General features: G+C 31.9%; 2 protein-coding genes across 10 annotated transcripts; both read right to left on the minus strand.

Annotated features, from left to right (window-relative positions):
- Positions 1-146: 146 nt before the first annotated feature.
- LOC107067375 (uncharacterized) lies at positions 147-3047 on the minus strand. The gene is made up of 6 exons (XM_015322822.2): positions 3000-3047; positions 2155-2326; positions 1818-2078; positions 1474-1740; positions 1243-1323; positions 147-808 (listed from the first exon to the last, which is right to left on the minus strand). Exons 1-6 carry the CDS (start codon positions 3045-3047, stop codon positions 795-797), a joined length of 843 nt encoding a protein of 280 aa, XP_015178308.2. The 3' UTR covers positions 147-794.
- Positions 2962-25948, minus strand: wupA (troponin wings up A). Of its 9 annotated transcripts, none has more exons than XR_016178158.1 (10): positions 25836-25933; positions 23867-23910; positions 21901-21918; positions 21351-21479; positions 21106-21229; positions 15055-15155; positions 8360-8403; positions 7917-8058; positions 4453-7235; positions 2962-3529 (listed from the first exon to the last, which is right to left on the minus strand). XR_016178158.1 is itself a non-coding variant. In XM_015322852.2 (9 exons), the coding sequence occupies exons 2-9, from the start codon at positions 23879-23881 to the stop codon at positions 3464-3466; spliced, it is 639 nt and encodes a 212-aa protein (XP_015178338.1). In that variant the 5' UTR covers positions 23882-23910; positions 25836-25936; the 3' UTR covers positions 2962-3463. The 9 variants fall into 9 exon arrangements, 7 of the variants coding, with proteins under 7 accessions (XP_015178338.1, XP_015178336.1, XP_015178337.1 ...); XR_016178159.1 differs by lacking the exon at positions 15055-15155 and adding an exon at positions 20261-20361; XM_015322852.2 differs by lacking the exons at positions 4453-7235; positions 15055-15155 and adding an exon at positions 18084-18184 and having other exon boundaries at positions 25836-25936.

A 25948-nucleotide genomic window follows, 5' to 3' on the forward strand; every position in this document is an offset into this window, starting at 1 on the left:
CAAAGGAAACGATAAAGGAATCAGATTATCGTTACTGGTTTTTTTTCTTTTTTCTTTTTTTTCATACTTTTTAGATTTATATTAGCGTCATTGTATTATTGGCTAAATGCATAAGGTTTTTCATTGAAGAGATCTTACACGAGACGTCCCTCTTTTATAGAAAATTTCAGTTCTATTTTCAATCGATAAAAGGTAAGATGATCGATGGTGAAAGCTTTTATTACGAAATCTAATTTTTCTTATTTTTCTTTTCTTTTTTTTGTTCAAAAAAAAAAAACAAAGCTTTCGTTCTATCAATAAATATATATGTATATGTGTATGTATGTATACATGTGTGAGCACGGAACTATTCGATTAATCGAACGTTCCGTGAATTATTTACAAAGCTAACGGATCACACATATTCTCGTGCGTTACATACGTAATAAGATTTGTTTCTATTGTTCGCATAGAAGATTTGAAACGAATGCAGTGACCACTTATGTGCAAGATTAAGTATAAATCATCTATATTGTGTGTTTGTTTTATTTTTTCTTCTAGGACACGGCGTTCGTTTCAAAATGTTATCGTAAATGAAGTTTAATGATAAGACGCTCCTTATTCTTGTTCCTGTCTTCTTCGTGAGGATGATCGCGACGAACGATGGCGATGAAGATGATGACCACGATGATGACCACGATGATGACCGTGACGATGACCAATGGCGATAAACGAAAGGTAATAATGCTGATGTGTTTGTTCGCTGTGTTCAACGAAGATCATGTCTTCGTATTTCGTTGATTGTCTCGACATAATTACGAGGCAGGTGCTGAAATAAAATAGTTCATTTGTTGTCATAATTACGATTAAATACAAAGTTCAATGAGTTTTAATTAGAAATGAAAATTTTGAAACGAAGATAGGAGCTCCAACGTCACGAGCAGAGTTATTAATTCGACGACGATTAACTAGTAGTAACGCAACAGGGTAGCTCGATTTTTTCGAGATTCGACGAGATACTGCGCCTTTGGTGGTAAGTTTTATGAATAATGATAGACGAGATAACAAGACGTGATATGTAAACGATGAAGAAGACGAATGAACTATGAAGAACAAGGCACGTACTAATACGTTTTAAGATGAGACTACTTAATTATGACACTTTTCAACTAAACGATTACTAATGAACTCTAAGATACGACTATTAATCGTTCTACTAATGATCCTTGTCTACTACGTTTTCTATTTCATGTCTCGACGTACCGTTCGTGATGTACTTAGCTCTATTTGGTGTATCATTTCTTCTGATGACGATCGAAACTCTCAAAATCAAAACAAGATTAGCTAAAAATTAATTTGAAAAAAAGAAGAACATTAATGACGCAACCAACTTTGATGCGATACGACTGCTACGACCGCAAGGATAGGACGATGCGACCAATTTTTCTATTATAGAACATTTTCTCTAAATATGAATATACTAATGAGACGAACTTTCAGCAGGCGCTGGCGCAGGTGGAGCTGCCGCTGGTGGTGCTGCTGCATCCGCTGGTGGAGCTGCTGCTGGTGGAGCTGCTGCTGGTGGTGCTGCTGCATCCGCTGGTGGTGGTGCCGCTGCATCAGCTGGAGGAGCTGCTGCTGGCGTGGCTGCAGCATCCGCTGGTGGAGCTGCTGCTGGTGGTGCTGCTGCATCCGCAGGAGGAGCTGCACCTTCGGCCGTTGGAGCTGGAGCCGGTGGTGCTCCTTCCGCTGGTGGTGCACCTAAATAAATCACTCGATTACTCGAAATCTAGGCAGTGTCCACTCTCTCATAATTGTTCGAGTAAAAATTTGGATACCTTCGGTGGCAGGAGCGGGTGCAGGTGCACCTTCCGCAGGAGCACCTTCCGCAGGAGGCGCAGCTCCTTCGGCAGGGGCGGCTGCCGGTGGTGCTCCCTCTGCTGGAGGTGCACCTTCGGCTGGGGGTGCACCTTCGGCTGGGGGTGCACCTTCGGTAGCTGGAGGTGCACCCTCGGCTGGAGGTGGTGCACCTTCGGCTGGTGCTGGAGCAGCTCCTTCAGCCGGTGGTGGTGCAGCTCCTTCGGCTGCTGGAGCACCTTCTATACGTCGAGAATCGTATCACTTCGAATCCTACCACTTAATTGTTTTCTTTCAGATATAAATAAATATCAATACCGGCTGGTGGGGCAGCCGCTGGAGGAGCAGGTTCCGGTGCAGGTGCTGGTGCTGGTGGTTCAGCAGGCGGCGCTGGGGCTGGTTCGGGTGGTGGTGGTGCTGGTGCTGGTTCAGGTGCAGGGGCTGGAGCTGGTGCAGGTTCCTTGGGTGGAGGAGGTGGAGCTTCGGGTTCCTATATATATACAAGGTATACGTACTTTTCAAACCTAATGTCCCTTTTTTTCTACAGCTGATCAAACGTTTCTTTGCTTTCTACTTTACTGTATAACTACTGCAAATATGTCTACGTATTTTTACTTTAAAATAATTGCTTGCAATTTGCCAAAAAAGAGAATGTTATATTTATAAATTATTGTCAGTGATCTTACCAAACAGGCTCGGGGGCTCGACGATCGACAGAACACACTAATTAGATCACAAAAAAAAGGTGTACAAAAATGTTGAAACATATAATTAACATAATTGATTATTCCCAGTAGAATATTCATACGTCTTTGACACTTTCACTTGTGTTATAGCTCACGTAAGAAATACACGTAGAAGGAAATCATTCATTTATTAACATCAAATGTGGTAAACGAATAGTAGAAAAGAGCAGGAGATGATAACATTGGAAATGACTAATTTTTTTATTTAAATTATATTTTGTATTAAAAAAAAAAAAAAAAAAAATACTTTCAACGACGTTTATTATTCGACGATACGATTATTCGAAACATAACGCATACGTATACTTACGATTACAAAAGGGGGTTAACAATATGGGAGATGTACAAGAAGGGTACAAGTAAATGACAACAGCACACACTCATTTTTGTAGTCAAGTATTTTGCTTTACAATAAACCTTAAATAAAGATTCCCTTATTTTGTCGCAGTCATCTTCGCTTTTCATTGAAGCTTTCGCGTCCGACGTGTGATAGAATATAAATAAAAGTGTGTTGTGTGAAGATCAATGGAAATAAATATCTTCTAAACGGATTATGTGTAACAATAATTAGAAAGGATTAGAGACGACAATTGAAGGATTCAATGTACATTGATTTTTGACAGGAACATCGAGATTTGTTAAAGAATTATCATTACAAATTGAAGAAACAAATAAGAAAGAGAGAAGAAGAACAACAAATAAAAAAATAAATGAAGAACAAACGAAAAATAAGGAACGGGGGTAATTATTAATAATTATTTAAAGAACCGAGCCGTTTGTTATAAGCTCGAAAAAAATAAAATATCCATTTATGGTCGTATCATTCGAGGAGAACATTGACGGGGATGGATATTTTCTTTTATCGATCGATCCATTTTGTTTCACGCCTCGACTTCTTCTTCCTTTACCTTCTTCTCCTCGCCCTTCTTAGACCAGTCAGGTTTTTTCTGTAAAATCAAGAGAGAAACCAGTGTGAGAAATGAAATATCCTCAAGGTCTTTAGAAATTGACAAATATTTGCATGGTCAATTCTTCACACGTTTTGGCTTGGTTATTTGTAAAGGGGTGCCAAAGGGTGAACGATCGCAAAAGCAAGGGGTAAAGGGCCGGAACGCAGATAAATCGTCGTCTTCGTGAATAATTTCTGTTCGTTATCTACTTACAAAAATCAAATGAAAGATAAAATAAGAAAAGAATTGTCGAAAAGATCCTTAATCGAAAAATATCGCGAACTGTCACAGTTTTCTTCGTCTTCTTCTTCTTCTTACTCTTCTTCTCCTTCTCGCGAAAATGAAAATAAATCTCTGTGTAATTTGTAACTTACAAAAAAAAAAAAAAAATCCCCAAAAAAAGCCGTGCATAGAAAAAAAAAATCGCGCGTGGCAAATTACACTGTAATATTAAAAAATTTGACGAACACAAAATTCAAATAGTAAAATAGCAGCCAGAGACACAAAATGAACGATCGACGAATATTTCTACGTTTCTACGACAAAAAAAAATTAATTCATTAATTAATCAATGAATTCTTTTCGATCTGTAAAATGTTGTTTTATTGAGAAGATATTAACGTTGGAAGATGAAAGTAAAATAATGAAATGTAATGACGGAAAATGAAATACTCAAAAAAAAAAAGTTAGCAGCGTTTAAGCCAAATAAACGTACAAGCTTTTTACTTCATTGAAATTAATTTGTCTTTCTTTCGCTACTTTCTATTTTGTTGTTTTTTTTTTTTTTGGTTACTTTCAATTATTCGTTTCATTCGTTCGTTCGATTACAACACTCATTCACACGTTTGACTTTCATTCTCTAAAAATTTCCTACACGAGCATGCCGAACTTAAACGATCGGCAATTTTTTTCAATTTTACCTTATCTTTTGACGCGTTCTGCAAACATAATGCAAGAGCAATATCATTAGTATAAACAGACAGACAAATAGATAGGAACGAAACATGGACAACAAAATTATTTCAAGCGTACATTCGTTCGCGATTCGATTAATCGAGAGCGTTGCTATGGCTCACAATTAGTCCGATACACACGTCTTTAAGTCAATTGCGATTATAAACTGAGATATAAACTATCCTATCTTTCAAGTTGAATGAAACTGAATAAAGTGTGCAAAATTTGATTAAAATCGGTTCTGTAGTTTAAGAGTTCATTGCGGACAAACAACGTGACACGTAATTTATATATATATATATATTAAAAAAATATCAAACTTTTCTAATTTTTCTCACCAAAATCGAATCGTGAACGATGAGAAATGATCGTTCGACATATCGATTATTTTTTTTTTTAAAGAAAATAAAATTGAAATAATTAACAAATGTTAATTATGACTGGATGTTTTTGTTGTTCAAAATTTCATTAACTCTTCATCATCATCGATACATCGAACGTTTCATTTGTACGAAAGAAAAATAAAACGTAACAAATAATAACGTATGCATTTTCAGCCTTGAAGCACGGCAGTCGAATAAATAATAATAATAAGCCAATAACAAAAATGCGTCTTTTTGCGTGAAACAATATCTTTCTTTAATTTCGCGAATATTTATAATATATCTGTTTTTTTTTTTTTTTAGTTGAATTTGTTTATAACGCCACGAGTCACGTTACTTCGATCCTTTCGTTCACTTTATTCTATTATTATTGTTTTTGTTTTTTTTTTAATCTTATCTATTACTATAATTTAAAAACTCAAATCTATGTTGAAAATTAAATTAGAAAGGAAATTGAAACGATAGTTCGAAGTATGTAATAAATTAGCGTAAGAAAAAAAAAGAAGAAAAATCAGATAATAAATGCTAAATGCACTCGTCAGGCAAAATTAAATTAAATTCAATGCATTTTTGCGTATGTGTGTATTTATGTGTATATGTACGTATCTAATTGTAAATATGTTTGTGTGCATATATATATATATATGTTCAAATATATTTGTTCGTATGTTCCATGTAGAGTGTTGTGCATGTATAATAATGCAAAGAGAAATTAAAGGGCCAGGCATAATTTATTTTAGTGTGAGTAAAAGCATTTATGCCAATATATTATCAACGAAAAAAAATGAGAAGAAAGTTCGAGCTTTTATAGATGTGTGTGTGTTTTTTTTTATTATTTAAATTTTTATTTAATTATTATTATTATTATTAATTTTTTTTTGTATTTCTTTCAATCACTTTTTCGTTTTTTTTTTTTTTATTTGTTTGTGTAAATTATACTCTGCAAGCCATTCTCACCTTTTTCTCTCGTTCTTTTATTAATTCCTAAAACCTCATTTTTTTTTTTTTTTTATTTCTTTTTTTTGTAATCTTCTATGGCATTCTCTTTCTTTCACTTAAATTTAATTATTCAATTATCTTTTTTTGTCTTTATTTTTTTTTATTTCATCGATTCCTTTCTTCCGTGTTGATAAACATAATTTTATCTACGAATAACTTGATTTATTAAAAGCAAATAAATGAAAAAAGTAAAACTCAATTCAACGATAATGATCAAAGATAAAGGAAAGAAATTGGAGTTTCGTAAAAAAAAAAAAAATAAAAAAATAAAAATATTAAATAAAATATAATACGAAAAGGGAACGAAGAATAAAAAAAGAAAAAAGAAAAAAGAAAAATGATTTAAACGGTGTGCAAGTCGCGTTGATATTGGAAATGGATGTGAATATGGTTGTATATCTATTTTTTTGAATTCTTCTTCCATCACGCGTGGTTACTCAATTTTTCAATCATCGTTTATTACATCATAGTTTATTGATCGATCGATCGATCGATCGATCCTTTGTTCGGTACTTTCGTTCGTTCTATTCCTTTCTCGAGATTAAATTTCGTCTACAAAATTCTACGAACGTTTCTACGTCGTCAAAGTTTTTTACGATCCAACTGTATTATTATATTACATAACTGTAATTTCTTTTTTTTCTTTTTATAGAAAATCAATTGAGAAATGAAAAGAATTTTCGATTATTTTTTATGCGAAAAAAATCAAAATATATTTCTATATAAAAATATGCATTTCTCATATACATATATACAGAAATGTTACTCCTTACCTTTACAAACAAAAAATAAACAAAAAATAGACAAATTGGTATCGATCGATCGATCATATCTTTCAAATGGAATTCCAAAATTGCGACTGCATAGTTTCGTGTGTGTTCAAATTTGATAATTTTAAACGTTGTCGTTTCTCAAGCTCGAAATTCTTGTGGAACAAAACTATTTCTCTCTCTGTTTGTTTGTTTTTTTTTTTATTTCTTCTTCATAATTGTTTCAATTTATTTATTTATCATGGTTTGAAACGAAATTCCATTCGTTAATTAAAATGAGGACAAATCTAGGATATATTTGATCGTTAAAACGAGCATAAGTCTCAGTCTGTTATGTTTGTATGTATTGTAAGTAATTTAATTGTATGTAACGTACGTATATGTATTCGAACTGTTTTTCAATATGTATATGTACATTATAGGATTATTTATATATAGATCTATATATATATATATACGTGTGTGCATGTACGTTTTCTTTCTTTCTTATATTTTCTTTCTTATTGTACTTTTTAATGAAATTTATTTAATTCGCATTCGGCCCGTATTCGTAATCTATTTCTTCGTCTGCCATTCTGCTTTCTCGGACTTCTTGGGCTGTGAAGAACAACACAATTGCCTAATCAACTATCTCTAAACTACTATATATATATATATACACTAATCATGATTATTATAAATAATACGAGACGATTATTAATTTTGAGAAAGGGGAAGGGAGGGCAACAAAATTTCTCCTTCACAAAGGAAATGTCGCGTTGTGGTTTTGACAAAATCAATCCTTTCGTCATGAAAAAACATTTTTCATTGTGGGGCTGGGGGGTATGGTAAAAAATACTCAATTCATTACTTTCTTTTTTTTTTTCTAATAAATCAAAAACTATTCTACGTTCTATGATTACCAAAAAAAAATAAGAAAAATGGCCACAAAATAAAAAAAAGAGAAAAAGCGAGTTGTTGATTGATCATATTGCTGTAAGCCAAAAACCAAAAAGAAAAAAGTAATACAATTATAATAGAAAAAATTATATTGTTTCTGCTTCATAGACGTTCCATTTTCTAGAAGTCCCAAAAGACAAAAAAGAGTTGTTGTTGTTGTTGTTGAAAAAAAGAGGAAAAATACAAAAAAATATGAAATTATCGGGCCCAACAAACAACCCCAGAAAAAAATAAGAGAGAAAATGTATAACTTTCTCTAATAAAAATAATATATATATACATACAAATATATCTAATCAATCTAAATAGATAATTCTAATCGATAACGATCTATCGTACCTCTTTATCCTCCTCCTCGAGGGTGAATTCCTTCTTCTTCACTTGTTTCAATTGATTACGGAAGTTGAATTCGGCTGCTTTCTTTTGAAGTTTAGCGAATTTGTTCTCGTATTTCGAAACCTTCTTCAGGGTTGGCTTCATGCTAAGAAAAAACAAAAACAAAATTAAGTAATTAATTGTTGTTGATGTCAATTGATGGGAAAAACAATTTAACACATTGACAGCCGGCCCCGCGAAAACGCGGGTTGTTTCTGAGTTTGTCGCTTGAGTAGCTGCCCCACGATGATGTAGATTTGTTTTTTGCTAGTATGAGTGTCATACACATCGATTTGTATTTATTTGCCATAGTTTGTTATACCATTAAGTGACCAATACGTTGGTATTGACCATCAGCTGGCAATGTGTTAATTAATTAAAAAAAAAAAAATAATTATGATACTTACAATTTACCTCGAAGGTCATTCACCTGGCTGTTCAAGTCAGAGATCTACACCACATTTGAGAAGACAACAGATTAGTAATGCATTTAATTAAAATAATTCAATTTAAATAAATAATAGACACGTGCACGTGTTCACATGCGTAGTTTTTTGTTTTTGTTTTGGTTTGTTGTTCTTTTTAGGAAATAATCGAAATACCGTAAACAATAATATCGGTATAATTGATACAAAAAGCAGACACACACGTTAATATCTAGCAAAATTCTATGATGAATGATTTATCATCTCGAAAGACGATCGATTTTTATAGATCTTACATATTTCAAACAGGTTTTACTTGTTGGGATCTCTGGCAGGGGCGTGGCTTACCCTAGTGGCAAAAATATGAACTAAAGACTGAAGGTTGCTGTGCATTACTTATATAACCAAAATATAGGAACAACGTTTATTATTATTATAATTTTTTGTGTGTAATTAAATGAAATAAAATGAAACTTACATTGCAAGAAATTTGTGAAATTTGCTTGCACAAAACCAAACAATCAAAATTTTGTTGATGATGAAAGTGTATTAAATGCTAAACATATGTGTGCGTGTGAGTGTGTGTTTGGTGTTCTTTATCATCAAATTTGTTTATTCGATTAACAAATTGTTTTTTACCGAAGTGGAATTTGAAAAAAAAAACCGAATTTTTTCATCACGACAAGCAATGCTTGTACAAACCAAATACACAGCAATACGTCCTAACTGCTCCAGTTTTGAATTTAGCCACCAGATAGCGTATTCAAGTGCTACAAATTCCAATACATTTTGAAAAAAGTTGCAGTTTTTTTTCGATCGTCTTTCTTGCGAGGGTGTAGAAAAAAAAAACAAAAAACAAAAAAGAGAGAGAAGAATGCAATTTTGTTGACACAATCATTCCCATGCATCAGCGTTGTTCGTTTGATTTGGCGCATAGATAAACAAGTAAAAAGATCAAAAGAAAGATAGAAAGATACGAAAAAAAGGGACAGGTAGAAATATATAAAAAAAAACACACACACGCATGCAGATTCGATAGAATGGGGGGTAGGTGGGTAGGGGGTGAAAGAAGCTATTTTTGATCGGGATGAAATATTTGAGAAAAAGAAAATATTTGTTTTGCGAGAAAGGTGGCGAAAGCAAACGGTAGTAGTAGTAGTAGTAGCATTGTAATCAAAAGAAATTTGTTCGTTGATCCTTTTTTGGAGATCAATAAGAGTTGAAATGGAAATAAAAGCGTGGATCTCAGCGAAAGATAAGGGTGGACGAGTGCTCTAAAAAAAAGCGAAAGGGTTGAAAGAATTTTTCTTTGCTGTTTCTCCAAGTGGAACAAACACTTTGACTATGTTTGTGTGTGCGTTATCGGCTTTGCACATAAATTGTCTCTATGCATTTTTAATATTTTTAATATTTTTTATTTTATGATATTTAAAATATGTGTACTTCAAACATACTGAATTATTTATTAGCAATATAAAATAATGAACAATGTTGAAACAATTTATTCAATAGCTAAGCCAATAATATGCATCTAGTAATATTTACTTGTCCAATGTTCCTAATGTATCCAAGAATAATCTTCTATCTGGCGAAGGTTTGTTTTTTTTTTCTTTCTAATTAAATTCATCGTTCACGGATTAAATTTATATTATCTCACCAATCACGATCATTGCCAACTGCTTTGTAATAATAATAGTAAACAAAAAAACAAAACAAAAATACTCGATAGGAAAGCAGGTACTTATTGTGTTATTTATTTCATCAGATAAATACGTAAACGTGTTATACGCGAGTCTATCCAAACAAATTCATGGGATTATTAGATTTGACAATTAACAAAATTGATTTTCTTTCGGATAGACTACACGTAGTAATCTACGACGACCTACACGATTTTCATTTTTTTTTTATTTTAAAATATACAATAGTGTCGAGGGAAGGAGGGAAGATCTAAGGAAATGGATGATAAAGGTTTGATAAAGAAGACAAGTTCGTTCACGGAGAAGCCTGGTCTTGATCAGACCTTCTCTCTTTGAAAAAAAAAAACAAAAAAGAGAAGAAGAAGAAAAAGAAAATGAAAAAAAAAAAAAACTCCATCATACAATTGGTTCTTCAAATTTTGACGAAGAACTTTCATTTCTTTTCTTTTTTTCTTTTCTTATTCCTTCGTCGTGCATCCCATCATCGTGCAATAATCGACAAAAAATAAACACGTCCGTGATATGATTCTTGCGAACTTCACGCAAAAATCGGACCATTGTCATAGATCCATCGAAATATAAAAGTAGACAATAAAAAAAAAGAAAAAAAAAACACACACATTTCGATAGATCTAACAAAAATAAAATCAAAAACATTTTGATAAATTTATTTAATCATCGTTCAATCGATCGAAGAACAACATACATGAGCAAAATTCGATCCAAAAAAAAAGAAGAAGAAAAATTCAACAAGAAAATATATATATGTAACATATTTATATGTGTGTATGTGTGGGTATATGCAAAATCAAAATAAATCATTGTCCATAGTCATAATAATACACGCGGAACAATTGTCAGACCGCGAATAGGTCAATTATTTTCGCGTTCTTTTATAAACTAACAAAAATATTATCACGTAACAACTAATGATAAAAGCTAGAGCTATGGCATAGTGCACGGGGTTGGGGCTGGGGCTAGGGGGTAGGGTCTAAGATAAAAAGAAGACGATATGAGGTTGACGTGAGAGGGGGATGAGATTGGGTCAGTAAAAAGGGTATGAAGGTAATAAACGTCATAATACATGGAAGATGATGCACGATCGTTGCCGCGCGATCCTGTTATTCGCATAATGTCGTAGTAGTACATTTATTATCAATCAAAATCTACAATAAAAAGGGATGAAATGAAAAAAAGGAAGAAACAAAATTAAGATGCAAAACTCGTCTTTAAGCCCGGTCCCGCCTTTGTGAGAGAAAGATAGTTAAAAGTGGGAGAGAGAGAGAGAGAGAGAGAGAGAGAGAGAGAGTGAGAGAAAGAGAAGTCAATTGTAAACGTATTATCAAAATTTTCAAACAAAATTCAAAACAAATTATAATTGATTGAATTTATTATAAAAAAAAGCGTGGTGGCGTGGGAAATGATATATACAGTAAAATCTCACTAATCCGTGCAATTTTGAGATATGTTATTACAGTAACAATAAAACCTGTCGAACAAGAACACAAATATGTACATACATACATACAATATTTATTATGATTTTTTTCTCTATAAATACAGTAAATCCGAACATTCCAATAATTTGGCACCCTCTGGTTTTTAATGGTGCCGGATTAGTGAGATTGTACTGTATATATATGTGGGATTCGTGAAAGAAATTGGACTGCTGAATTGACTCTGGACCGGGGACTCAAACCACGAATCTTTCGCTTTCCGGGCGACTGCTCTTGTAACTCTTTGGGGCACCGTGGGAAAAAAAAGTGTCCCACCTTTTTGATACACCGTAATGCACATTTGGTGGGACATTTTTAGTCCCACTTTGAAATATTATTGCAATAGCTACACATGCTTATAAGTTTATATTTCGTTTTATTTACGCAAAACAATCATACATTGTGCCCTATGCAACATAGGGCTATTTTATTATCTGAAATTCTATGCCGCAAAGAGTTAACCAATTGAGCTATCCAGGGCCCATCGACCAATCCTTCTCACGAATGCCCAAAATTTTGGCATGGAGTCGCTCGTCCCACATATAGGCAACCACATCTACTGTATTTTCTTGTATGTTTTCTGGGGGGGGGGGGTGAGGGTGGAAACGTTTATCTACTCGTAGATAAGAGAGAGAGAGAGAGAAGTAGGGTGTATAGGACGATTTACTAATCAAAGATGAAACTAATCAATAAAGGACACTGTAAACGTGCGAAGCCCTCGAAAATAATTCAAATATCAAAATTGTATTGTCGCTTTTTTTTGTTTTAGATTTTTCCCTCCCCCTTCCCACCTTCCTATTTGAATAAAAAAAAAAAAAAGAACCTCGTTAATTCTCCTTGTGTTCGCGTGAGGAACATGAAGTGCCAGATTTGTTCTCATGGTATTTAGTGGAATCGCGCGGCCATAATCATGATTGAATTTCTTTATAAAGCGAGGAATAAATAAAAGCTGCCTTGGCTTGGCTAGCTGGCTGGCTGGCTGGTGGTTTTTTGCTCTAACAAAAGCCATGCATGCTCTCTCCTTTTTTTTTTTGAGAGCAAGAAAAAAAAATGGGAGAAACAGAGAAAGAGAGAGAGAGAAAAGAGAGAGAGAGAGAGAGAGAGAAGAAAGGGTGGTTTTAAATACTCCAGATATATGTACGTATGTAGGTATGTGTATGTATGTACATGTGCACAAGTGTGTATATTTATATATATGTACCTATTCTAATTGTAAGCCCATTTTGCGTCAGCTTTCGAGTCTGCGAGCATAGAAGCAGAAAAGCAGAAAAAAAGCTAAAGGCGAGTAAAGTGCATGTGTGCTGAGAGAGAGAGAGAGAGAGATGAGAGAGAGAGAGAGAGAGAAAGAGATGAAAGACACGCGGAAGAAGAAGAAGAAGCGACGGAAGGTCAGATGAAAACAATTTTTCTTTTTTTTTTTGTTTAGTTTCCTGCTTTTTTTTCTCAACTCCTTCTCATTTATTGTACGAAAATAATAAAAAATACTCTCCCGCATACACGCACGCGTTTCTCAACCATTTTGTATAATTGAAATAATTGTTATTCAATTTTTTTTGTTTTTGTTTAATTGAATATTGAATAATTGATATTAATTTTGTTGTTGTTGTTGTCCTTTGTTTCTTTCCGTTTCCTTATATACTCTACGACGAATCGTCTACAATTCAGGGGTCGGCAAGCTGCGGCTCGCGAGCCACATGCGGCTCCTTGTGGCTCTTTAGTTAAAAAAGTTTAGTAAAAAAAAGAAAAAACACTAAAAAATCGTTCTGAATCGATTAACGAGAATTAGGCACCGATGAATAAATAGATTAGAATAGATTAGTTGTCTTTTTTTATCAGAAAATTTCATTTATGCGAGTACTATTTATTGTTGGTAAGAAAAAATTTGGTGGCTTTTTAAAAAACTGTGAAATTTTGTAAATTGTAAATTGTAATTATTGGCTTTTCCAACTCAAAAGGTTGCCGACCCCTGGTCTACATTGTTCAAATCATTTTAATTATGAATTTCTTTCTTTCTCTCGTTGTGCTTTGCTTTTACGTTGCAACCAAAAAAATGTCTTCTGATGAATTCTTCATTTCTCTTTTCACGATTGAAATTATTTAACGAAAATTTTTTTTTATTTTCTTTTTTTTTTGTACGAGATTATATCGTACGTACGATCAACGGTATTTATTTGGATATTTTTTTTTTATTTAAATAATAATAAAATACAAAATATAACTTTGTCTCTTCCGTTTTTCTTAGTAAAGTTAGTAAAAAAAAAAAGAAAAAGCTCGGTAAATGCCAATTTTTTAAATAAACTATATGAATTTATTCAAAATAATTTCAGAATAAAATAGAGATAGATAGATAGATAGATAGATAAATAGAGTAGATAGAGTAGATAGATGAACAAACGGACGGACAAACAAATATAAATTAAATAGTTTAGAAAAAAAAAAGTTTGCCGATATTATCGAGAAAAGAAAAATGCAAAAGATTTGTCAAGAATAATAAAAATAATAATAATAATAATAATAATAATAATAATAATAATAAAAAAAGAGAATAAAAATAAAAAAAAATTTCAACAAGATAGAAGAAAATTCCTTTTTCACGGCACTTCATATCCACGACGACAAAAGGTTCCAAATGAATATTTTTTTCAAAAACACAAAACGTTAATAATGTACGGGAGGGCTTCGTCGTCCGAACGAGAACGCAACCCAAAAGATCGTACGTCGACAATTTGATAAAAAAAAAAAAAAAATGAATCAAATAAAAATATTATCCACATATTTAGAACAAAAAAAATGAGAAGACGAAGAGATAAAAAGGAGAACGGAAAAATAAATAAATATATATATTCGTGTGTATGTGTGTACGTGTATATACAAGAGAGATAGAGAAAGAGAGAAAGAAAAAGATAGGATTGTAAAAGAGATAGACAACAAAAATATCTATTGAAAAATAATTAAAATGAAATGAAAAGTTGCGAAGTTTAATTCGCGAAAATTTAATTAAATTTTATCTTCGATTTTTTTTTCTTTGAAAGAGAAAAAGAACAAAGTTTTCAATGTCGTGAAAAAAGATAATGAACGGCCCAAGAGAAAGAGAGTGAGAAAAAAGTCAAAAAGATAGAAATAGAAATAGATAGATAAATAGAAGAAAATAAAATAGAAATAGAGAGAGAGAGAGAGAGAGAGAAAGAGAGAGAAAGAGAGTGAACGTTTGAAAAAAAAAAAAATCAAAAGCGAGCTAAGGAAATTCATGAAAAAAAAAAAAATGGTTGGACTGGTGTTTATGGCAATGTTTTTATTTTTCTTCTTCTTTTCGAAATAATCTTCTCTCTCTTCTCTCATTTTTATGTTTGTCATTCGATGGTGGTATTGGATTTAAAAAATGACGTTATTTAATGTTTTGTTTTTTGTTTATGGAAAATCGTCTTCTCGCGTTGTTTCGACGATGATATTCGTCGTTGGGTGTTCATTTATTTTCCTGTACCTCGTAGTCCCTTTTTCGAACTTCACGCTCCAAATCCCACTTCTGACCCTCACAAAGGTAGACGCGGTCGTAATACATTTGGCAAATCTTCTTCAATTCCACTATAAAGAATACGGGAGAGTTTCAGAGACATCTTTCAACAAAATGTCGAATTTCTATCGGACGAGTTTTGAGGGGTAGTGGTGGATTCGCAATTGCGACATTTTTTCTTTTTTTTTTCTTTCTTTTAATTTGTTTCATTCGTTTGATAGGATGGATATGAACGTTGTATGTGTGAAAGAGAAAGAGAGAGAGAGAGAGAAAGAAAGAGAAAGAGAGAATGACAGAGAGATAGAGAGAAAGGGAGAAGAAGAAATTTTACAAATATATATATACATATATATGTATAAATTACGTGTCACGTTGTTTGTCCGCAATGGACTCCTAAACTAGTGAATCAATTTTAATCAAATTTTGCAAACTGTGTGCAGTTTTATCCAACTTGAAAGATAGAATAGTTTATATCTCAATTTATAATCGCAATTGACTTAAAGACGTGTGTATCGGACTGATTGTGAGCCACAGCAACGCGTCGTGGGGCACCCCTAGTATTATATATATATATATATATATATGTATATATATATTGTTTGTCTTTCCCTTTCAATATTTTGTTGGTTTATTCCTCTTCTCTTTTTCCACGAGTGTAATATTTCTCGCAAAATATGATGAAATCTCGGATTATGTTTTTGTTGAAGAAATTCACGAGAAGGTGTTACCACAAAACAAGTAACAGATAACACACGACCGCTTCTGAAATCTCTTCGTTACAATGTTAATTACATTAGAAAAAAAAAATAAAATAGGTAAACAAATGAAAAATAATCAAATACACGAAATATAATATGTGCAAAATGAACATGTAAGTAGTAGACTATGTAACTCATTTGCTTTTGATATTGAACATTTTTCGCGAAATAAAAAATGAAACGGGGGAGAGGAAAGGTTTGGAAAGAATGAACGAAGGAAAGAAATGAGACTGATCGATCGATCGATCGATTATAATCGATTCGATGTCGAGAAAGAGATAGAGAAAGTGAGAGAGAGAAAGAGATAGAGAGAGAGAATACAAAGATGCGAGACAATTTGGATGATCGTGCGAAGGATGATTAAATTCAAAAAAATTGTCTCTGTGGGAGAATATTATTGTATCGTTTCGTCTGGGTTGTTTAGACGTCAGCACCCGATCATTTATTATTTACCTCGAATTGTTTCATTCTAATTTGTCTCTCGAGGTCGTACTTATCGCCCTCGAGCGCGTATACTTTTTGCCAATAGTCAGCACAGATCGTCTGGAGCTCGGCTAAAAGAATAAAAATTTACCAGAAAAAACGGGAAACGTTTGTGAGGAATGAAGAAGAAAACAAAAAGAAAAAAAAATACAAAAGAAAAAAATGAGTGATGGTTCGTTTAAAAAACCAATAGGATTAGAGATACTTGAACGTTTCGTTTTCAATTGTAGATACCTTGGATATAAATCCCCCTCCCCTCATAAAAAAAAAAACAAATTAATAAGGAAAACTTCTTCTTTAGAATCAGGGTCATTTGATAATCGTGAAACGGAAGAACGTGAAACGGAAGAAACCGTGAAACCGATGAAACAAAAATAATTAATTAATTAATCAAATTCAGTGTTACAATATGTTTGTCCACTAATAATTCCGAAACTACTCAACTTATTTTAATGAAATTAATTTCATTTCACGTGATTTTGCTTTTTTGAGATGTATAAATGTTGATATATTTAAAAGAAGGTTTGTTAAAATACAAAAAAAAAGTGGTGAACGTGCGAATATATTTGCTGCATATAAAAGCGATGCTAGAAATAAATGTATTAAACGATCGGATTGAGATAAGGACAAAAATAAAATAGTTAAGGGTTGAGAGAGGCTTATTTTTTTTTCTGTTGTTTCCTGAGCAAAATCACGAAGGCAAAAAAAAAACCAATACTCTTCAAATACTAACAATACTTTCTTTTACATATTTTTTGTTTGTTTGTTTGTTGGGTGGTGTCCATGTGATTAGCATTTAACATTAACCCTTAAACGAATCTATGAGTATAGTTTTAGCCAATACAATTTTTTACTGTCTACTAATATCACTGCAAACGCTAAATTCTAATTTTTAGTCTACGCGATAATACGTGTGTGTGTGTGTCTTTTTTTTTTTTTAATTGCATTTGTTTCCAGTCAAAATCTCACTCACATGTCAACGTTTAAAGGGTTAAATTTGTAAAAAAAAAAAAAAAAAAAAAAACCAACTGAACGTTCTACGATGCGAATAACCTGACTACCAAAATTACTTTGTTTTTTTTTTTTGACTATCAATAATTACACGTTCGTATTAGAAAAATTGCTCTTACAGCTTTTACAGTGTTAGACATTACCGGCTTTCTACTCAACCGATTAAAACTTACTTTCATTACTATTAATATTATTAATATTATTATTATTATTATTATTATTAATATTATTGCTCTCGAACAGGCTGCGAGAATCTAATGTTACGCACTTACACGCGTATACAGAATCAATTGTAAAAAAAATACATCGTTATCAATCAAATCATAGGCCGTACCAGTTAACAAAAATCTTTTGCGCGAGACCAAAATTAAGAAATTAATTTAAAAAAAAAATTTTAATCAATTACTGGCTTTATTTTTCTTTTTTTTTTTGTTTGTCTTACGACGATGCGCTGCAAACTAATCATCAACGAGAATAAAAAATAATAATAAATATATTGGGATCTCTTGCAGTTGAATGCGCTATCTGGTGGCTAAATTCAAAATTAAAGTAGATAGGTCAAATTGTTACGCGCCACGCTTCTGTCAGAGATCCCAATATGCGCTTGTATGTGAGCGCATACAATAATTTTCAATTATGTGAGATTAATGATGAAAAAATAAATGTTTAATGTTTTTTTTGTTTTTTGTTTTTTTCTAATTTGCAGCGCCGTCTGTCTTTCTCTCTCTATTTAGAAAAAGTGTCGACCTCAAAATCCTTCTTGGCAACTTCGTATTCAAGGTCGTACTTCTCCCCCTCGAGAACGTTGATCCTCTTATGATACTGGATCAGTATGGACTTGACGTTGGCTGTCAAAATTCGAAGATCATTCTTGAGAATCATAAATTCAATCCCCAAAAAAAACGACCTTTTTTTTATTACCCATCTTTTTTGATTTTTTTGGATTTTTTGATTCGTCCGATTCGATCTTCGATTTTTTTTTTCAATTAATTTTTTCGACCAAGAATAAAAACGACAAGATTAAAGGAGGGGTTGATTGATTTGGTGAGGGGTGGCTGGGCGGGGAAAGAAAGGCAGAAGGATCGAAAAATATTTGCGGAACGTTTGTCAATGTTTTTTTTTTGTTGTTGTTGAAGAATTTTTTCAAATGTTACGATTAGAAAAACTTGAAAATCGTTAAACTATTATAGAAAAATCAATTGTTTGAGATAACGTGAAGAAGAAAAAAACGATGTTAGATATGTGTCCTACGTATACAGGGTGAGTCGAAATTTTAAACGTCGATTTATATAATCGAAACACAAAAAATATCAAATAAAATAAAATAAAAGTCTTTCATTACTTGCTTAGTCGTAGTACAATTTCAATATCGATAACAATTTGTATGCCAAATTATTTGCAATTTCAAGTTTATTTTACTAATTTTAGTGCATTTTAAAATGATATTTAAAATGACGTAAAATAAATTTATCGATTCATCCCTGTATACGTAGACATATTTTAAACAAATCAATCATTGTATTTTGTTCGACAAAAAAAAAACCATCGATCAAAATCATCACCGAATGATCGAATGATTTTCGTTTATCGATTCTAATTTTTTAATTGCAAAATTATCTTGTTTTGCTAGTTTTTTTTTTTTTTTTTTTTTTTTAAAATAATTATCAAACAAACAGCATTTATTATAAAATATGGAGAAAAAAAAACAATCGACGTCACATATAAATTTTCCTTGAGCCAGGCAGACATTGATGATAAACAAAGATAAGATAAGATGAAAATATTGATAGGCAAAGGATTTTCGCGAGCACATAAATCAATTTTTTTTTTTTGTTCAATTTTGCATCAAAGTGAATTTTAATATGCAAATAGAAAAAAAAGAATTTTAAAAAGAAGACGACAACAAGTTGATATGCCGTTGCAGTTAAAGAAAAATATGTGCTTTTTTTTTATTTTTTATTTTTTTTTTTTTTTTTGGTGCGTTTGGCCAAAGAGATAGACAGATAGATAGAAAGAGAGAGAGAGCGATAGGAAAACAAGAGAGAGAGAAAGAGAGAGAGAAAGAGAGAGAGAGAGAGAGAAAGAGATAAATGTTGAAAATCGTAGCGATAGAATGCGAAGCTCGTGTTCCAAAGCCCGGTCGCCGCCAAATATTTGCAAAATCGACGCAATTACATATTTTCTTTTTTTCTCTATTTATATACGACTGATCATTTGAATAATTTAAATAAATAAATCGACACAATTAGCAAACATTTTTTAACCCATTCGCTACGGGCGACTTCTTCGCCGTGGTATTTCCGCTGAACGTGTCGCCCCCGCGCTAAAAAATGTGCCCGGTGCTCGAGTAAAATCAACAGCAACCCGAGTTGCTGGTTTGACGGTGTTTATTAACAAAAAAAGAATCTCCACAAATGAAAATATTTCTAACATTTCAACATATTAACTTAATCGTTCGTCATACGTATTATACAATGTACAATGCGCGCGGTATTTTATGCAAAGCGACTATAGCCGTCCGTAGTGGCGAAAAGGGTTAAACAATATCTGTTGCGATTACAAATGTTTTTTTATAATCGAAAAAAAGTAAAAAAACAAAAGCTCAATTTGATGTGTAAAAATGAAACAAAATTGACAAAAATAAATTGTATCGTTCGCGAGAAGAAAATTAACAATTAATTATATTTCAAAGTGTAAAACACCAAAATTGTTTTATATTGAAAAGCTCTAATTATTAAATAAAACAAAAAATTACATATAAAATGTAATGCGCAACCGGGCAAGAGCACTGCATTAATATTTAATATAAAAAAGTTGCAACAACATTGAGCGGTAATTATTTGATAACGCGTTATTATAGTAAATAATGCTCGTTATTTGGACTAATTTGCCCGTACTCTTGTGTGCTATTCTCTCAGAAGTACCTCGTAATCCTTCTTCTTAACGACATACTCAAGGTCGAATTTTTGATCCTCCAATGCTGTGATCCTATTGTGGTACTCGCGTAGCACACGTTTCACTGTGTCTGTGTGAGAGTTAATTAGAGAAGATATCAAGACAACAGCAGTTGTGACTTTTAAATCAAACCTACGACCATTCGAGTCTTTTTCTTTTTTTTATTTTTTTTTCTTTTCCTTTTTAAAGTTCATCATCATCATCATCAACTTATTCTTTTTTTTTTTTTTTTTTTTGTCAATCAACGCGTGTTCGTGGTTAATACCACTTTGGTATTCGTTTAATGGGTTCAATTTGATTTTTGTGTGTGTATCAAAGTACAAGGAAGGATGGTGGTAAGGATGAATGGACAAAAATTAGGTTCACTTGGAAATAATAATTCATCGATGATAACCTAATAAACAAAAATGTGTGAGTATAGATGCAATAATAAATATTGCATCTTGTAAAAAATACGTTCTACGTAAAAAAAAGTATCTTCGTTTACCGTAAGGATTTGTGCATCCCCGAAAAAATATAAGAAACCAAATTCTGTGCAAATGTTTTGATAAATCAAATTTTCTATGAGAGAGATGCCAATGGCATCTATTAGAAAAAAAAAGTTTATTAGAGATGATATTTTTTTTTTGTTTTTTTTTTTTTTTTTTGTTCAATTTTAGATACTTTGGATAGAATTGAGTTCTTCCAAAGAATTAAAATGACGAATGTGCATTGATATAATTAAACGATCTCCAATGATACGATATCGGAGCTGAGATATAAAAGAAAATAAAAATAAAATATAATAAAAGGGTTGATGATGGAATTAAAATACCTTCGTTAGCATCATCGACGTTTCTTGGTTTTCCACAACGTTCTTCGATGATACGCCTCCTTTCTGCTGCTTTTCTTTCTTGCTCCTTTTTCAATTCTTCCGCAGCTTTTTTACGCAACAAGAGCTGTCGAAATAATAATAATAATAATAATAAGAAGAAGAAGAAGAAGAATACTTAGAAAATACGAACAAATGATATTAGAAATAATAATAAATAATATTAGAAAAAACAAAAGTATACAAACCCTAAGTTTCTTCTTCCTGTCAGGGGTCATGAAACCTTTCTTAGCTTTCTTAGCTTTGGAAGCCTCTTCGAGGCGGGCTCGGACCTCAGCCCTTTTCCTATCGGTCTCCGCCTGTTTCCTCTTCTTTTCCTGTATTAATCGTGTAAACACCGTTCTTTAAATACTCTGCTGATTCTAACATCTTTTTTTTTTTTTTTAAATCACCACCGGTATGCTAGCTAAACCATTCAGCTGAACAACTGATCTCGAAACAATCAAAATTAAAATACAAATACAAATATATATATATGTATCTATGTTAATGATTATTAAATAGCAAAATATCTAAATCGTGTTTAGTTATTTATCGAATGAAGAAAAAAATGTTAAATGAAAAGTTTCATCTAAATGTAAAAAAAAAAAAAAAAGAAATTGTAATTTCCAGTTGGAATGTAATAAATGAAAAATAAGTCGAAGATTCCGTAGAGGGAAGTGTGGAATCTTTTTTTTTTTTCCCCATCGAAGATAAAGTTCACATAATATCTTTGAAAGTTCCATCTCTCTTACGTACATCCTCGAGACGCTTCCTCTGTAAAAAAAAGAATAAAAAGGAAAGATATTAGAAAAGATATAAAATATGCAATACTCGTATGACAAATCTTTTTGAAATAAAAAAGAAAAAAAATAAAAAAAAAACAACTTGAGCGAGACAATATACATTTTTATGGCGTTAATTTTAATCGACAATACACATTGGTGTAATATATATTCTGAAAGATTTTCTTTATCTTTAAAAAAAAAATAAAAGCGAACAACGTAGAGCGCACACTTTTATTATTATGGTGGATAGAGGTAAGGAGGTAACATCTCTTATGGAAGAAAATGTGAACAAGTGTCCAGCGTTTTTACACATTTATTGTAATTAATGAAAGCCCAAGCTTTCGATCACAGCGCGTTGTAAAATAAAAGCTTTTTTTTTATTTTGTCGTTGTTGTTGTTTTGTTTGTTTTAAAAGCACAAATAAATAAACGCAGAGCATGCAAGAATAATGTTTCTCTGTTTTTTTTTTTTTTTTTACATGAACATTTGCATTCGTACGTGCGAGCATCGTGTCTACTTTACCAATTGCTCTCTGCATTTCCGTCCATGTCGTCGTCTATCGACGATATTTGCATTTGGATATTTTGTCATGTCTTTCTTTTTCTATCTGTGTACTTTGTTGTTGTTGTTTTTTTTTTTCGTATTTTTTGTCGTATATTTTTAATGATCGTTTCGAGAAAATAGAAACGATATAGTGGTGGTGGTGGTGGTGGTGGTGGTGGTGGTGGTGATGGTAGTAGAGGGGGATCAAAATAAAAACAAAATGAACTAAAGCTTCGAAAATACCGATAAGAAAAATCGATACTTCGTTTGTAAAAACAGCAAGGATTAAAAAAAAATAAACTCTCCTTTGTGAGAGAACGTTGAAAATAAACAAAATAAAAAAAGATGAAACAATTTCCAATAGAGGATAGGAGACTGTGAAAGGGTAATAGCAAACTCGTAAACGTTTGTCGTTTAGATGTTTCTACAAAAAATAACAAAATATATATAGATATATAGAGGACAAGGAAAAACAAAAATCCAAGTTGAAATTAAAAACGAAACGACGAGACTCGGTTGTTCTGTTCATAAGCCTCGAATTTCATCAAAATGATTCAAAAACAATTCATTTTTTTTTTTCTAATTGTAAGTAGATTTTTATGCAAGTTAACTCTTTGCGGCACAGAATAATTTCAGCCTTATGTTGCATAGAAATTTGATTAAATTTTAAATGAGACCAAATGAGTATATTTTTGATTAAAAAAGAGGTATAATTTTACATAATGTAATAATGTAAAAACATAAAAAAAAAAGATTTAATAACCAATTGTTTTGCATAAATAAGACGAAATATAAACTTATGAGCATGTGTAGCTATTGCAATAATATTTCAAGGTGGGACTAAAAACACGGTGGATCCCACCGTGCATTACGGTGTATCAAAAAGGTGGGACACTTTTAATCCCACACTGTGCGCCCCAAAGAGTTAACAATACGACACTGAAATATCATGTTTATACTATTCTAACAAAAATAGTATAAAATTCATTTCCATTGTATTTTGTTTTTTCTATTCAATGCATAATAAACTCGTACATATATATCCCAGTCCGCAAAAATATCAAACATCTAATTCTAATGGGGAGAACAGATAGAATAACAAGCATAAAAAAAAAACACACACACAAATTCGTACCTTTTATATTTGTAACTCATACTAGGATCCGAAACCGAAAAAGGGTGTTTTTTTTTTGGATATCGCCATTGACGAATGTTCCATAATTAGATGTAGAAATGATCCACGATGAATAATGAAAAGAAAACAAAATTATAATTGACGATCAAACAATAATAATAATAATAATTAATTAATTAAATATGTAATTATGATGTAATTTATTTGATCGAAAAAAATATTACTTAATAATTAATCGTTCGTTCGATACTCACCTAACCTCATCGTCCGCCATGTTGGTGCCTGTTTCTTACGCGCGTCTACCTAAAAATACAACAAAAAGAACAACAAAAAAACAATTATATAAATAACATAACACACATGTATATGTTAAATAAATCTCAAATCGAATATAAAATGAACGGAAAAAAAAATAAAAAATAAAAAATGTTGTTTAATTGGACAATTGTGAAAACACAACAAAATAATCGTCAATGACATTTTGGATATTTCCAATGACCATAATAATATTCCATAAGCCTACATTTTTCCATTTATCTGACGAAGCAAGAAACTTCATCGCGAATGGGGGTATAGAATATCGAAAGAGTAAAAATAGATCTCGAGCACCCCCACTTTTCGAAAGGTCTCGTAACGTTGAGTCGGTTTGGCTACGTCGGTATATCAGGGCAATCCAAATTTGGATCCAACATGCTGCTAGCAAATCTCGTTTGCTCCCTCTCCTCTCCTCTCTCTCTCTCTCTCTCTCTCTCTCTCTCTCAATTCACATCGAAGAGAGAAGAAAACTCGATCTTTTACGAGAAGATATTTTTGAATGATAATTACGACTTTTCGTGAGATCATTTACAATGTTTACCATTGTATTATTTTCATTTGGAAAATTTCAAATGACTGAGAGATTATTATGTCGTTTGATTTTGCATCAATTTTTTTTTTTTAATAAATAATACAAAAATAATAATTTATTAATAAATGAAAGGAAAATTTAGGCTTGAAATTTGGGCCCATCTCTATTGTCAGAAATGATTCTTATTCATAAACTTTTCCTATATACATCATGCACATACTACTACTCGTACATTTTCATTTGGGAAATAGAAAAATGACTGAGATTATGTCGTTTGATTTGTGAACAATAAATATAGTTTAAGGTATAATAATAATTTATGAAATGAAAGGTAAATTTATGTTTGAAATTTGGGCCCATTCCTATTGTCAGGATTTATTCTTATTCGTAAACTTTTTTATATACATCATGCACATATACTACTACTACTCGTACATTCTTGCCGTTAGATTTTCACAGACTCTCGGTCATTTATATTCGTAAAAGAGTGTGTGCAAAGATTTCTCTCCATCTCATTCTCATTCTCATTCTCTCTCTTTCTCTCTCTTTTGTCCAAGTATAGATTCTCATCTCATTCCTAAGCTATTCTAAGCGCACAACGAACCGACGAGAAATTACAACTAGACTACTCTCTCTCTCTCTCTCTTTCTGTATGTTTCCTAGCTACGATATATTCTAACATCCTCGAGCTAAAATATATAGAGTAAGATAAAAAAAGATAGAGAGACAAATAATCTATTGCTATTGTAAAAATAGAAATAATATTCTACTTTTATATGTTTTTTTTTTATTTATCTTTTCTCCTATTTTTATCTACCGCGTTGTTGCGTACAACGATTTACGAGTTTTCATCGAGTTTTTATCTTTCCAACATCTTCCAACAGTTAGGATAAAAATAAAAAAATATTCTCTTTCCTGCAAATAAAGTATATTTTTTTTAAATAAAAAAATAATCCAAAAATCATATGGTTAAATGCTTTAAGAAAAAAAAAATAGTTCACTTAACAACGAAGATACACTCTATTAATAAAATGACGTTTATAAGATGAAACAAAGTATCTTAAATCTCTCTCTCTCTCTTTCACCCAAACATAAAAAATGTTCAATACCAACATAAAATAACGATGATATATATATATATAGATTAAAGCAATGCGATATCACCTTTCACTGACACACGAAACAACGAAGATAAATGTCGTTTGAAAATGATAGATAAGCAAGCGCTCATACAAACTGTAAAGTTCTTTTTTTTTTTCTTTCCCTTTGAAGAATATATAAAATATCATATCGCGTAAAATGAAAAAAGAAGAAAAAGTGGGGAAAGTAAAGAAAAGAAAAAATAAAAAAATAAAAAAAAAACAGATAAGAAGCTGCTTACCTTGATAAGAACTAGCTGGCTTTGGGACTAGCCAACCGAACGTTAGGCAGCTGACTGTGCCTTTCTTGCGTGCCTTCCTCGCGTGCCTTCTTCTTCGACACGTTCACGTGGTC

The sequence above is a fragment of the Polistes dominula genome, unplaced genomic scaffold, assembly GCF_049000335.1.
Source record: "Polistes dominula isolate Pdom_NZ unplaced genomic scaffold, Pdom_raw_medaka contig_20, whole genome shotgun sequence".
Lineage (NCBI taxonomy): Eukaryota > Metazoa > Arthropoda > Insecta > Hymenoptera > Vespidae > Polistes > Polistes dominula.